Raw genomic sequence first — 13,435 nt, 5'->3', positions numbered from 1 at the left:
TTCAAACTCTGACCATTCCGAATAAAAAGGATTAAAGAAACGAGCGCTGAAGGACCTCAGAAAACTTATTTATTCTTTGCCTCTTTTGCAAATTAGGGCATCAAAACAAAATCAACACAACTAAACAAATATTTCAACAGTTAACTTTATTCATGCATAAAATTCTAATACTTCAATTATTCATCAACGTCAAGGGCTTCCATTAGCCCCACTGTACTTGCATTCCAATCAAACGCCAGAGTTCTGTTTAATCCACGAGCGCAACGCCCCGATATAGGTATACATGGCCGGTTTGCCACGCGCACCACAACCGAAACCCCACGAAACCACGCCAAAGAGCTTATTTTCAACGGTAAGCGGACCGCCAGAGTCGCCTTGGCAGGCGCCCACCTGTCCACTAGGATGGCCGGCACAAACCATGCGATCTGTAATGCCAGGAATATTCTGCGGGTTGCAGAAGTCCCGACTCCACAACTGTACTTCAGCATACTTCAACCGAGTGGGCATCTCGAGATTGCCATTAATCGCGCCAAATCCGCTGATGGTTGCCACTGTGTCGGCTGCGTGATTTGCCTCCATATCAGCCAATGCTATTGTGCCAATATTATCATCTAACGGCACTGACTCGGTCAACTGGATGAGTGACAAATCGTAATCCTGCGTTTTTGGATTATATTGTGGATGAATGATAATATTGGCAATGTTGAATGATTTGCCATCGCCGGCAAGCAGATCCGTGGTGCCGACAACAGCGCGGATTTGTGAGGGATTCTGTCCGTAGGTGCAATGCGCCGCCGTGATAATCCAGCTTGGCGATATGAGCGAACCACCGCAATGATGACGACCGCGTAGCTGTAGCGAAACCTGGTGAGGAAACTGACCGGACAATGCATACTGACCGCCAATAATGCGTAAGCCGCCAGCGGCGGGTTCAAAGACGAAAGCGCTGAAGCAGGCTAAGATGAGTAGCGGAAGCATTACTACTAAATTGGGGAATTTTTAAATCGCACACAAAAAAATACACCTGTCAAAAAGTTTAAGTAAACTGCGTACAAAAAGAATTTGGAGGTGCCTTATATAGTTGCAGTCCTCTAACGAGCAAGTTGGAGCGAGCATTAGAAACAGCTTTGTTGGTTTTAGCTCTGTCAGTAGTGTTTGTGTGCTTACCTTGCCACGAGTGGGCCAAGTGTTGCGACTTGAAGTCAGCGTCCAACTGTGCGCGAATTAGGTCACAAATTTCGCACAGCACCAACAATTGCAGGGTCAACGACTGCCAAGAACTTCGCTAGGTCGTATGAGATTTGAAAAAGTTTGCTATTTCGGCAATATTTGTAGGACTTCCCGCATACCTTGGACAGCGGTTTGGCAGCGAAGGCGTTGACTTCAATTTGTCACTGTGCAAATATTTGCTTATTGTCTTCGTATATCTACATATGGAAGTATATCTGGAAGTCGTGCTGTGCCACCGTTATCTTGTTTGAAGACTTACGGCAGCTACTGGGAAGTGGGGATTTCGCAAAAGCAGAGCTGTCTGTCACTTGGACGTCCGATTTGCAAATATTTTTTGGGTTTTTATTTTTGTTTATTTTTATTATTGTATTTTTTATATAAATTTATTTTATTTCCAAAATGACATTTCCTTCGTGCTAAACAAATGAAGTTTTTGCGGCAGTAGCGTTCATTGATCCGAATGGTTGTATTTTTATCGCTTCCCTTCACTCTGACCGTTGCATATCATCCAAATGTTTTGCCAACGTTCGCGGTTGTACATGTCCTTGTAGTTTTGTACCGAAACGAGGAACTCCTGAAAAATTTTGCAGTACAAAAAAATCATTGAAAAATATGCTTGCTTTAAATGGGCATCCTCCTAAATGGACATCTCAAACGGTTGAAGTACGCTCTATAAGAACGCCCTATTTCAGCAAATTGTTAACAAATGGCATTTTAAGCCAACGACTATACACTAGATGTACATGGAAAACACACTTTCTTAAGGAGCGTCGGGTATGGTGTCAGCACTAACTAAGGATTACGCCGTAAAAAACTTAGCGGACTACAGAAATCAGCTCCCAATGGTTCTGAATGTTCTGCTACCTATATATAATTTTATTTAAAATAAAGCTACTAGTGCAATAAAATTAGCAGCCTTAGGCTATTAGAAAGAAAATCCATTCGGACAAAGTACCATCCTAAATAGAGTCCTATCTGAAGTAAAAGCGCTACCTAACGACTACATAAAACCAAAGACCTGGACCAGCAACAAACTTCACACAAAATTCTAAAGATGCAGTGACTGGACTCGGTGAGTGGGTCTCGTGGATGCATTAGCTGCCTTATGGATGGATCTAAGATTTTCATTGAGCAACTCAATCTGAAGCTATCATTTTGCCTAACGGATCACGCAAGAATTTTCCAGGCGGAATCGTATGCGCTTAAGCTGGCGTTAAAATACATAAAAAACCATACAGCTGCGAAATCGCGAATGAATATTTTTTCAGATAGTAAAGCGGCAATTAGGTATTCTCCTCTTCCGCGGTTAGGTCGCAACTTGTAGAAGAAGGATCGAGGCTCAAAGAAGGGAGTAGAACACTTTCTCGCAGAGTGCCCTGCCCTTGCAAAAGTGAGTCTAAAGAAATTTGGTCAACCATTCGGGCAGGTTATTTCAGAGTGCAATGGCTTCTCCGTGTGTGGTATACTAAAAGTAAAAAAATGCCAAGTCAGTATTTTCAGAGACAAAACCAGCACACCGAGGGAAATTAAACCGGGGGTCTCACACGGCATTCCAGACCGCGATTGGATGCCCTTTGATGTCGCCTCAAGGCAACCTAACTACGAAGCCACGAAGCCCAGATGCTTCCCATCAAGGAGCATAAACAATGCTCCGCAAGTAGTTCCTAGTAGGGTGGCACAGACGTGGGCACGGACGAAGTCCAGAGGTTCATAAAACTCGACTCCCGATTTGTGAATGTCGTTTTAGGTACACAACCAGTAGACGTGGACGGGACAGAGCTTTGAATGCCTCGGGAGACTCGCACCACAATAGCCCAACTTCGCTCTGGCTACTGCAGCAGACTAAACTCGTAAGTGAGTAGAGTGAACGTAGTGTACCCAATGAATATCCGATATGCGGAAGTCACCACGTGACTGACGGCACCTCTTCGGATGCCCCTAAAACCCCACCCAGCTAGCGCCCTTGGCCCTACGCGCAGGAGCGGTGGAAGTTGGACACTTTCTGGGCCTCCCTTTCGCTGAGTCTGACGACAACGTTGATGGACAAGCCGACCCGAGCGGGGTTTATTAGCCGCTACAACAACAACAACATAACGAGCCAGCATGATTTTTTTGTGGGTACCACGGTTCTATGGTATAGTGTTCAGAGAAGCAGCTGTTTATTAAATACTCACCGGTCCGAAAAGTGTTTGGACGACAACATTTTCTGCTGCAAGATTTTTTATTTGTTGGTACGTGTGTGATAACCAAAGCTGCATTGCTCTGTAAGATATAAAAATTAATCAGTTAAAATTGTTTGGTGTGTGGGCTATACATATAGTGATACTCACCGGCGCTGGTGTGCCGTACGATTCAAAACGTTTCTTGGGATCAATATGGGTACAGAACCATTTAGTATATGCCGAGGGTATTTCCTTTCCGGGACCACAATTCTGGAAGACGTTAGAAACACTAACATTAAAAATCTCCATTTCTAATTCACCATCATACAACTCACGCTTTTCTTGCATAGACCCAAGGGCAAATTGATTTCACCACATTTCCTCGAATCAAACGTCGTATGGATCATACTCTTTAGATCGGCCGATTTCGCCGCACTATATAGCAGTAGTACATCATCTTGACTCTCCACACATTCCAAACGAAATTGTTGTCCATATTTGATAACCTCATTTGTGCGATCTTTCTCATCACCGCTCACGATACGAAAAGAATTACGCACACAAGGCGTCACTGAGGGCGCAATTGTTATTTCACATTCTTCATTGATATTTTGACTATGCCGCACGACGCGTTCATTGATGATGACCGACAAGGCGGGTTGTGCCTTCACACGTTCATCACAAATATTCATTTTCATTGGCATCAACTGAACTATGGCGCCAAAGTGAACATTCTCTTTGGGCGCCTCCAATTCGATGGCTTTGTGAAAATTGTCGAATAGTCGGCGCGTCTTCTCCACAAGCAGTTCGCCGCGGTCGCGTAAATTCTTAAAAGTTTGCACCTTTTCCTGTTGGCGTGAAAAGAGTTTGAGCGTGGATTGTTTTTTTTTTGTGTTGCAAGTTCTGTTGTCACTGCTCACCTGCTCCAGACAAATGTCCTCAAACCAATTGCCAATGCGTACCACTGGCCGGTAACGTGCGGTTGGTATCATTGCAGCCATTTCTAATGAATTTTATTAAAGTATTTTATTTTATAAAAAATTATGTATATAAATATTTTGTATATTGAATGTTGTTTGGAATTTGTAGAAAATAATTTGTTGTTGCTGTTCTTTTCGAGTTTTCAAAAAATATGATTACAAATTCTATTGAAATGGTGCTGTATCTAAATGATCGATTATTTGGAGAAGGGGATTTTCCTGACATTGAAAATGCGGATTAATTTTTGCTACTTTTGCTATAAAGCTATTAGCATCAACTACGCTGTACGTTTAAGTAAAAAATACATAAATACCCCCTGCCCGTAATAACTATCAGAGTTCCCAGAAGCTACAATAGGCTGTATGCACACCTTTTTTTGTAGTTCAAAACCACAGTTATTTAACAGTTAAAAAATATCTTATCTAATTAATAGTTTGCGGTAAATGAAACGAGGATTACATGATAATTACAAGATATTAATAAAATGCTTTTTCGTGTCTAATTCAAATAAGGCAGATTAAAAAGTAATTACAGAGGCTTAGTGTTAATGCATTAGAGCAAATGAGGCCTAAGCTTTAGCGTGGCTGTGATAAAGTTATGCAATTTAAAAAACTGTTTTTAATTTAGTATTCTCTAAGATAGCACTTAACAAAAGTTAATTGCTGGGCACGAATTCATTACTTTTTGCAATCCAGATTTTTTTAATAATGCGAACTGATCAATTGGTCTATAAACTTACATATTTCTATTCAAAGCATGGGATTATTATAAGTGACTAACAGACCCGACGAACTTCGTCCCGCCCAAAATTAATTTTTTTATTGAAACATTTGGTCTAACGTTTTTGCCAGAAATTCACGATCACGTTTGGTTTTGTGGTCGACAGAAGACATATCCTCCATTGCCGTTTTAAATAAGCTGACGAAAGCGTTATACCGGGAAGAAGTCCTTGCGGCTCGATGGTGAACCGTCCTTGAATCTATATAGTATAGTTGGTAGCAATTTCCAAACTGGGGAGTATCACTGGTCCACATTATGTTTAGTTAACGTAAAGCAAGGACCGCAAAGGGTCTGATGGTTGATTTAACGGGGTTAATTTGACTTTGATCTCTGGTGCCTCCGAATTGACGATTTTTAGCAATAACTCGGCTACAGCGCCACCTCGCGCATCTTTTTTGCAATAGTATCATTACCTATACATATATATCTCGGTAACACTGGGCAACACTGATTTTATGCTTTAATCTAAGCCTAAGTGGGAGTTTCTACAACCTTTGTTTATTTGCTAGAGCTTCTCAAATATTGCAAAAAATGCCACGTTTTTCTCTAAATCTGGAGCTGATGGAAACTTTATGCTTACGTCAAAAATAGCGCTAACATTTGCTGTATAGTTTTTTTCAATTTTTGTTGGCCTGTGTAATAAGTATTGTTAAATAACCAATACTCGCATGTTTGCGGCGCTTTTAAACACTTTTCGAACTGTAAACCAATGACTCAATTCTATTCTACGCATATTGAATTTCAAGCAAATCAGACCATAAACCAGATTTTTTGTAATAGATCTGTCCCTGTTCCACTTATCAGAAAAAAGTATCCTATATGTTAACCCAGACAATAAGCTACCCACGTGCCAAATTTCAACAAAATCGGACCATAAATAAGAATTTTTCGGACAGATCGGTCCCTAGCCCACTTAACGGAAAAAATAGATCCTACATGCTAATCTAGGCAAAAGGCTACCTACGTACCAAATGCATTTTTTAGCGTAGTTCGACCCCTGTGCCACCTATCGGAGAAATTAAAACTTTGTGCACTCCTCCTTCTAAATACCTTTCCAAAAAAGCAGCAACCTTTCGAATTGGTTTTGAAACATAAGAGAAAATTGTTCCCAATTGATTCATGCTCACAATGAATTTTCCACCTTTACATCGTCCAAAATCATCAAATCATGCGTTAAAATGCAAAATTCAAATTTTTTCCACTTTTCCACTTAGTATTTTCTATTTTTCCATTCGAAAGCCATTCGGAAGGAATTGCACAAAAAATTCCATACAAACAAACCAATTTTCGATTTTTCCAATTTCCCAACTTTGCCGGAAGGCTTTCCCAAAATTTTCTTTCGTAAAAACCTTCTCCTGCCAATTACGAATGACTAAAAAAAATGTTGCCAAATCGGCCCAACCGTTCTCAATTGATGAATTACTGTACATTTTGTACACCATTTTTATATATATAGATTAAAAATGTGCTTTTCTATGACAACAAGCGGGTATCGCATCGACTATTTTCCGAGTTGGAACATTTGCATCCATTCATACGACATGGCCCACCCTGTGCAACTGCGGTATTTTGTTTCGCTGAACTATTTATGTGAATGGCTTTGTAAAACTCATAAATAGTTCCATAGTCTCCAGCCCTCACCGCGATGAATGTGTAAAGGGGAGTGATGCACAGATCTGTGGAACCGAAACCGGGTTCTGTTTAGAGTGCCAAGGACCGAAAAACGTGTTTAACGGAACCGAAACTCGATTCCAAAAGGCCCCAAAAACGGTTCCAGAAGAATCGAAAGTCCATTCCTCAGTGAGAATTTTTGCGAACTCTGTTTTACTCTGAGAGGTTTTACAAAAAGGAAATTAAATGTTAATAAAGAGGCTATCATATCCATATACTTGAAAGAAAGTCTCAAGCCCGTGTACAAAGAAGCAACAAATTGCAAAATTATTTTTTCGCGTTTTCTGTTAGGATAGAATTCTGAAAATTTAAATCTTAAAGTCTTTTTTAAAGCCTGAACACGACCATTTTTCACAGAAATTTGAAATTTTTTTTTCGTTCCTTAATTTTTTTTGAGTTTTGCATCATCTGCCAACATTGCTAGGTTAAGACAAGCCAACATGTTTGGTCTTTACTATCGAAATCAGATAAATTTTCGTGGACTCAGTGGGAGTCCATCCCAAAATCTTGTGAATCCCCTTTTTTTCTTCTCGCCAACGTAGACCCCCGTCCAGTCTCCCGTTGAGCACTGATGGTCCACCTGGACCACTTTTGAAATCCCTGGCCTAGATCTTTCATCTTGATTTGGAATCATTGCGCCCCCTGAAATTGTTGCAAAGTGTTTTTATAAAGTTTGAAAAACGGATTTACATGGGTTTTTTTATAGAATATGGTTTATTTTTATAAAAAATTAATGAATATGTAAACAAAAGGATAACTTCCAATACTGAGAACTGGCTGACTTTATTTGTACGAAGTGTATAGTAAAACGAAGTTTATTATTTTGATCACCTTTTTATTTATTTATTTGGTTTTCCGCTCCATATATTAATGAGGGTTACTTACATACATATATTTAGAGTTTTTTTTTCAAACGTTTTCATGAGTGTGTTTCATAAAAGTGTTTTAGAAATAGTTTCATTATGTTTACCCACTAAATCTTGTTCCATACTAAGTGCTTACTGTCACGAGAAATAACAATATTCGTTTAATTCCAGTAGGCTCAAGCAAACCACATTTGAATATCATATTTATAATTTATTTACCTACTACTTACTTCTGAGGATTAACACCAGTAGAAAATTATAATAAAATATTCGCGAAATTGCGCTTAAGTCAAGTAATCGCTACTACGAGTATCACGTGTAAAGAAATCGAGTGGATTACAAGATTACTCTCACATCGGTCATAAACGTTGTCAATATCAGACAAGTCACATCAACGACCCTAGAAAAATGCCAGAGCAAGCGATAGGCATCCAACCAATCAACCAACGGGAGTAAATAGGCATTTATCTGCAATGCAGTGAATATCTGATACCACCCACATGCCTGCATATTTAGAGCGACTTGCCTATCTCTCTCTACAAAAGGCCTGACTAACTGACTTGACGACTGCTTGCCTGCTTGAAGATAACAATTTCCTTCCCAACCACATTTCTCTTAGTACTCTGTCGCAGTTTGTATACCATACAATCATATATACATATATTGCTGTGTTATTCTGCTACACAAATACGCGGGTATATGCAGAAATATTCAATCTAGCAATATCGAAACTTGTGATATTCACGTGAAAAACGGATATGCCTTCATCGACACTCACTTCAAAATCACGTTCGTTATCGCATTAATCTCGTGCCTGTCTTTTATGTGCCGATATACATATTTATGTAGATACATACATACATACATATATAAGCAGTCTTAGGCCAACAACTGTTATCAGTATAATATACGAGTATTATATAGTGTTTAATTGCAACTATAAACATTAGTTATAAACAGCTTTGTGTGGCGATAATACTTTTTTTACTATTTCTCTGACTGAATTTCTCGACGGTTGTCTGCGGGGCAAAAGTGCAATCTGAACTGCAAATATGCCTAGAAAGACGGGTTGTATGGAGTTTATTGCACTCACCTTTTTGTTGTTTTTTTCTCTTGGCATTTGTACACACTGTTAAGGCTTTGTGATGGGGCTGCATACATAGATAACTCGTGTGACTCGTGTGCTTTTAAGATTTGAAGGTATTTTTACATGCGAGATAATTATTAAATGTCTTATGACTAAGTGTTTGGCTTCATCTGCAGCTATAGCTGAGCGTATTTTTGCGTTGCAAGTTAGTGTTAAGGTGGACGCTATTCCCACGACAATCAGGTGTACGTAGCGGGCTTAAAAAACTACAACAGCCGCCACATGAAAATCTTAAATTTCAACAGCGTCCGGCCTTTGAGAGTGCCTCTTGTGAATCACCATAATTCATACCTAGCTAATTCGAAAATGTCAATATATATCTCCTAATTGAATCTACCACTCATTATTTGAATGTTCCGTTTAATCTCTAGGTTTGGATACTAATCGTCAAATTTTGTTTAGTGTTTGTATCTTGGCCTCATACCTAAGCATAGCGATGATGGTTGAGATGCCTAAAATGTGTTCTACCGTCGTAAGGGCAAAGCTAAAATGGGATTGCATATGAGGCGATACATATCGAACCTGCTTAAGTCCTCCATTTGACAATTTCCCTAAATTTCATAGGGTGGACCTTGGCAGATTTGATATGTATCGAATCATGGGTCACAATCTGCAGTAGCATAGCACGCGTAGGGCGTTTTATAAACTAAACTAAGAAACGACAAATTGACAGATCTGGCCCGCAAATATGTGAGCGCTCCATCCGCAAGCGTTGCAAGTGCGTAATTGTTCAGTGCAGCTGGCCTTATATACGAGCCTCTAAGAAATCGCCTCATGGGAGAAAAGTCAGCAAAATTACTTTTTTTGAAATATAATATGCCCCTTTTGAACATTGACAACTAGATTAGAACACTGTGTAGGTTAAGCACTCGTTCAATGTTCTAATATTTGAAACAATTTTTAATGTTATTCCTAGGATTCGCATTCGCACATTCGCATTCCGAAAATTCGGATTCGCGATCGAATTCGTGACTGCGAAAAATATGACGTTCGAAACATCCCTAATGCACACCATCATAGGCAACATAAATTGGCGAATTTAACGACTTGGAAAATAGCCAATGTGTAGCCTATAAATCGAAGGGTAAGCGCGCCCTTATACGCTCCCATACTATCACAATTTCATGCATACACCTCCAATCAGACAGCAAAAGTAATGCACGTTTATTAACTAAGTTTAGAGTGATATTTAATGTCGCCATTCAGAAATTCAATGTTTATCTCAAAAACGTCGTTAAGATTATTCTGTTATTTGAATAATTATTACTTATGTATGTATATACGTCAATGTTTTAATATCTAAATTTTCCAAAAGCTCTTATCAATAAAAAGTATATGACATTATTATCTCCACTTATAAAACATTAAAATTTATAAAGATTGCGAAAAAAGGGCAACTAGAAAAGGAATAAATTATTTGCTTACAAACAAATGACAAAAAAAATCGCAATAACGTCAGTGGGAGCAACATAAATGTCTCGAGATATGCACGTGGTTTTGCATTTAGGCCAACTCACAATATATACATATCTAGTATACATACATACATATATCTACATAGTGCATAAACAGTGTACGTATACTTATTTTTACCACGAACTATTGTATTCAATATTGAATTAAAATCAGCGTTTGGTAGAAATTAGTGTGCTTTCAAACTTTTTTTGCTATGGAAGAAAACGCAGCGATCAGTTCTAAACAAGCTCAAGATATTGCTCTTTTGCCTACTACAAGCCAGATTTTGAGTAGCGACTGCGCTAAAGAAATATAATAAATTTTCGTGGTAGTAAGTGTATGCTATTTTTCTGTAATTTAATACTAGACATAATTTGTTGTTAATCTAATAATTGAGCATATTTTTTGGGGAATGTGAAAACAAGACATAATTTTTTTTTTCTAAAAACTTAACAAGTTGTATGCCCTTTAACAGCCACACTTTTTAACCATCTTCCAATTGTCTACGTAATAAATACTTTATGGCCGTATTCTTCATTCAGTCACCATGGCGTATGAGGTATTTTCGTTCCACGTCTTCAAACTGATGTTGTAAAGCGTTATATGTAGGAGCTGTCAATCCTGATTCTGCTGGCTCATGAAGACGACACTGGAATCGTAAGCCTCAATCATCAACGTGGAGAGTGCAGTATTTTAAGCTTAAAAGAGGAGGCAAAAGAGTTTGGTCTACTCGTTGACGAACACAAGACATATTATCTGCTGGCTTCTTGTATTTGGAAGCACATTACCCTTGGCGGTTATAACTTTGAGGTGGTGAAGAACCTTGCCTAAGTTTGGTCCTGCCTTAGCACCATCAATAATGTAAGCCTGAAACTCACAGAAATATTGTACAACGATTAAACTGGACATGTCGTACGCATAGATAATGATATTCCAATGAAAAGATTCAACGACACAGTAACAATGACCACAGTAAACCAAATGCATACTGGAAGGTAACTGCGCAAGAGAGAAAAAAATTGGTGAAATTCGATCACGGGCAAAACTGACAAACGTTTGTAGTGATAGATAGAGTAGGAAAAGGATATTTTTGAGCAGCTTTTTCAGATGAAAAATAAATAGTGTAATGATTTTACTAATTGGGTGTAATCAATGTACCCGCTTTTTCTTTTTCAACCTTCAGTAGAGTAAATTTAAAATATATAAAATATATATATAAATTTAGCCGACTGGGCGTATGAGTCACATTTGTGGAGCAATTAAGTAAAAATAGTCCAAGAAGAAGATATATGAGGCAAGAAAGTAGTATTCAAATATAGATAAACTGCATTCTCCGTTTTGTTTTATCGTGTAATTTTTTCGAAATATTTGCCTACAAAGTTTTTGATTTTTATTGAGTAGAAGTATATCTTTGTCATAAAACTAATTTTATTTCTAATTCTTGGAACGTCACTTGTTCATGTATCTCACCTGAAATTGTACTACGAATAATTTTGTTGAACCCCTTAACCCAAAAAAGTTAATATTTAATAGTCACGTTTTTAAAAAGTGTCCCAGAAGTAACATTTAAAATACACTTTGTAGTGCCAAATTATTCGACAAAAATGACACTGAAAAAATTTAATTAAAGGCAACGAAACAATGGAATTACTCAATTATGTACAAATATATAAAGTATTTAAAAATAATTTAAACCAATTCGTCATCTAAATGAAAGTCTCTAACAAACTTTGCTATCACTTGTTTCGAATATTACCAATATACGTGATCGCAATGTAGTTATTTACAAAAAAAAAAAAAAAACTAAAACTTAGTGAAATTCGGGACTGAAAGTGAATAAGTAATATGTAAGTAATACATACATATGACTTTTCTTGTTTATTAAATCAACTTTTATCAGTAGCTTTTATCAATCAAATACAAAACTAAATTTATTGGAATCCTAAAGATAGTGTTGGAAATGTAATCAGATTATTTTATAACGCAAGTGAATTTTAGCTGGTTGCCTTGATTAAATAATCAAAATAATTTTAAACTTTCTGCGTTTTTGGTTTACAATTCATTCATAAAAAATTAACAATCGCCAATCTGATAAGATTTAGATTTCTTTAACGTAAAATTGGCATGTATAGATTATTATTGTACCTGGCAGTGAAAAACTTGAAAACCATAAATAACTTCGAGCAGCTCAGGTACAAGTATGAGTGCGTGCGTGGTGAAATAAACGTTCGTTATTTATGGCTGATATCCAATTATATTCCTTACAAAGTCCACTATGATAAAAAAAAAAATCCCGAAAATCAGCGAAATTTTTTTTTCATTTAAAACTGGCACGTTATTATATTATAATTTAGGGGCTATAAAATTGCATACAAAAAGTTTGAAATTTCGATAAAATATTTGTTGAATTTTTATAATTCTGGTACAAAGTTTAAAATGGGGATTTATATTATTTTTGTCCTAAAATGAGTCAGACTTTTATTAAAGCCAAGAAAAACATTAAATAAACAAAAGAGGATAACTAAAAGTGGTCAAAATGTCTCTGGCTTAACGATAGCAGTAATAAGGAAATTCCGTATTTTGGATGGTGCTGCCATCGAACCCCATATCTTTGGTGTGATCAGGTTCGAATTCATATTATATATATTAGGGTGATCCTTAAATGTAGGAAGCAAATTTTTACATTAGATCTCCTAAACCTCAATCCCCTATGTCGATGCCACTTTAGACGAAGATATCACATATAAATTTTGATCCCGATTGGTGTAAAAAAATCGTTCATTTGAGTTTTTAAGGACCACCCTAATATATGCAGATATTACTTGCTTAATAAAAGATACTTTTACAAACAATGATGCTGATAGAGCGCAGAAGTCGAGATATTTTGAAAATCCGTATTTATCGTACGATCTGGTTTAATTTCATAAAGAGTTTTAACTTCGTGATAAGAAATGGTCAAATAGATGGCGCTAGAGTCGATACACATATTTTAAGGCCCACTTGCACAATATCCAAGATTAAATTTATAAATTTAGATTTAAGTAACCTAGAGTTAAACTGTTATTTTTTTAACCCAAGCAGTGCGTTGCAGAACAGATATTTGAAGCCGAGTTAGTTAACTCTGTCTACTTGCGGGTATTTTT

General features: G+C 37.4%; 2 protein-coding genes across 2 annotated transcripts in view; both read right to left on the bottom strand.

Annotated features, from left to right (window-relative positions):
* Positions 1 to 228: 228 nt before the first annotated feature.
* LOC118745289 (trypsin-1) lies at positions 229 to 978 on the bottom strand. The gene has a single exon (XM_036478814.1). It carries the CDS (start codon positions 976 to 978, stop codon positions 229 to 231), a length of 750 nt encoding a protein of 249 aa, XP_036334707.1.
* A 646-nt stretch (positions 979 to 1,624) lies between these two features.
* Positions 1,625 to 13,435, bottom strand: part of LOC118744784 (cilia- and flagella-associated protein 161) — a 58,081-nt gene continuing 46,270 nt past the window's right edge. The window contains 6 exon segments of the mRNA XM_036478105.1: positions 1,625 to 1,804; positions 3,405 to 3,452; positions 3,454 to 3,492; positions 3,561 to 3,662; positions 3,728 to 4,240; positions 4,313 to 4,395. Of these exon segments, the coding sequence (XP_036333998.1) occupies positions 1,703 to 1,804; positions 3,405 to 3,452; positions 3,454 to 3,492; positions 3,561 to 3,662; positions 3,728 to 4,240; positions 4,313 to 4,395 (887 nt within the window). The 3' untranslated portion in view covers positions 1,625 to 1,702.

Source organism: Rhagoletis pomonella, unplaced genomic scaffold (assembly GCF_013731165.1).
Source record: "Rhagoletis pomonella isolate Grant_MI unplaced genomic scaffold, Rhpom_1.0 Rhpom_scaffold_00008, whole genome shotgun sequence".
Classification (NCBI taxonomy): domain Eukaryota; kingdom Metazoa; phylum Arthropoda; class Insecta; order Diptera; family Tephritidae; genus Rhagoletis; species Rhagoletis pomonella.
The sequence above is the reverse complement of the archived record's forward strand: the minus strand, read 5'-3'. Positions and strand labels throughout refer to the sequence as shown.

What these genes read in the sequence shown, in the direction of transcription:
- LOC118745289 (XM_036478814.1), bottom strand. Translation starts at nt 978, where the DNA reads ATGCTTCCGCTACTCATCTTAGCCTGCTTCAGCGCTTTCGTCTTTGAA.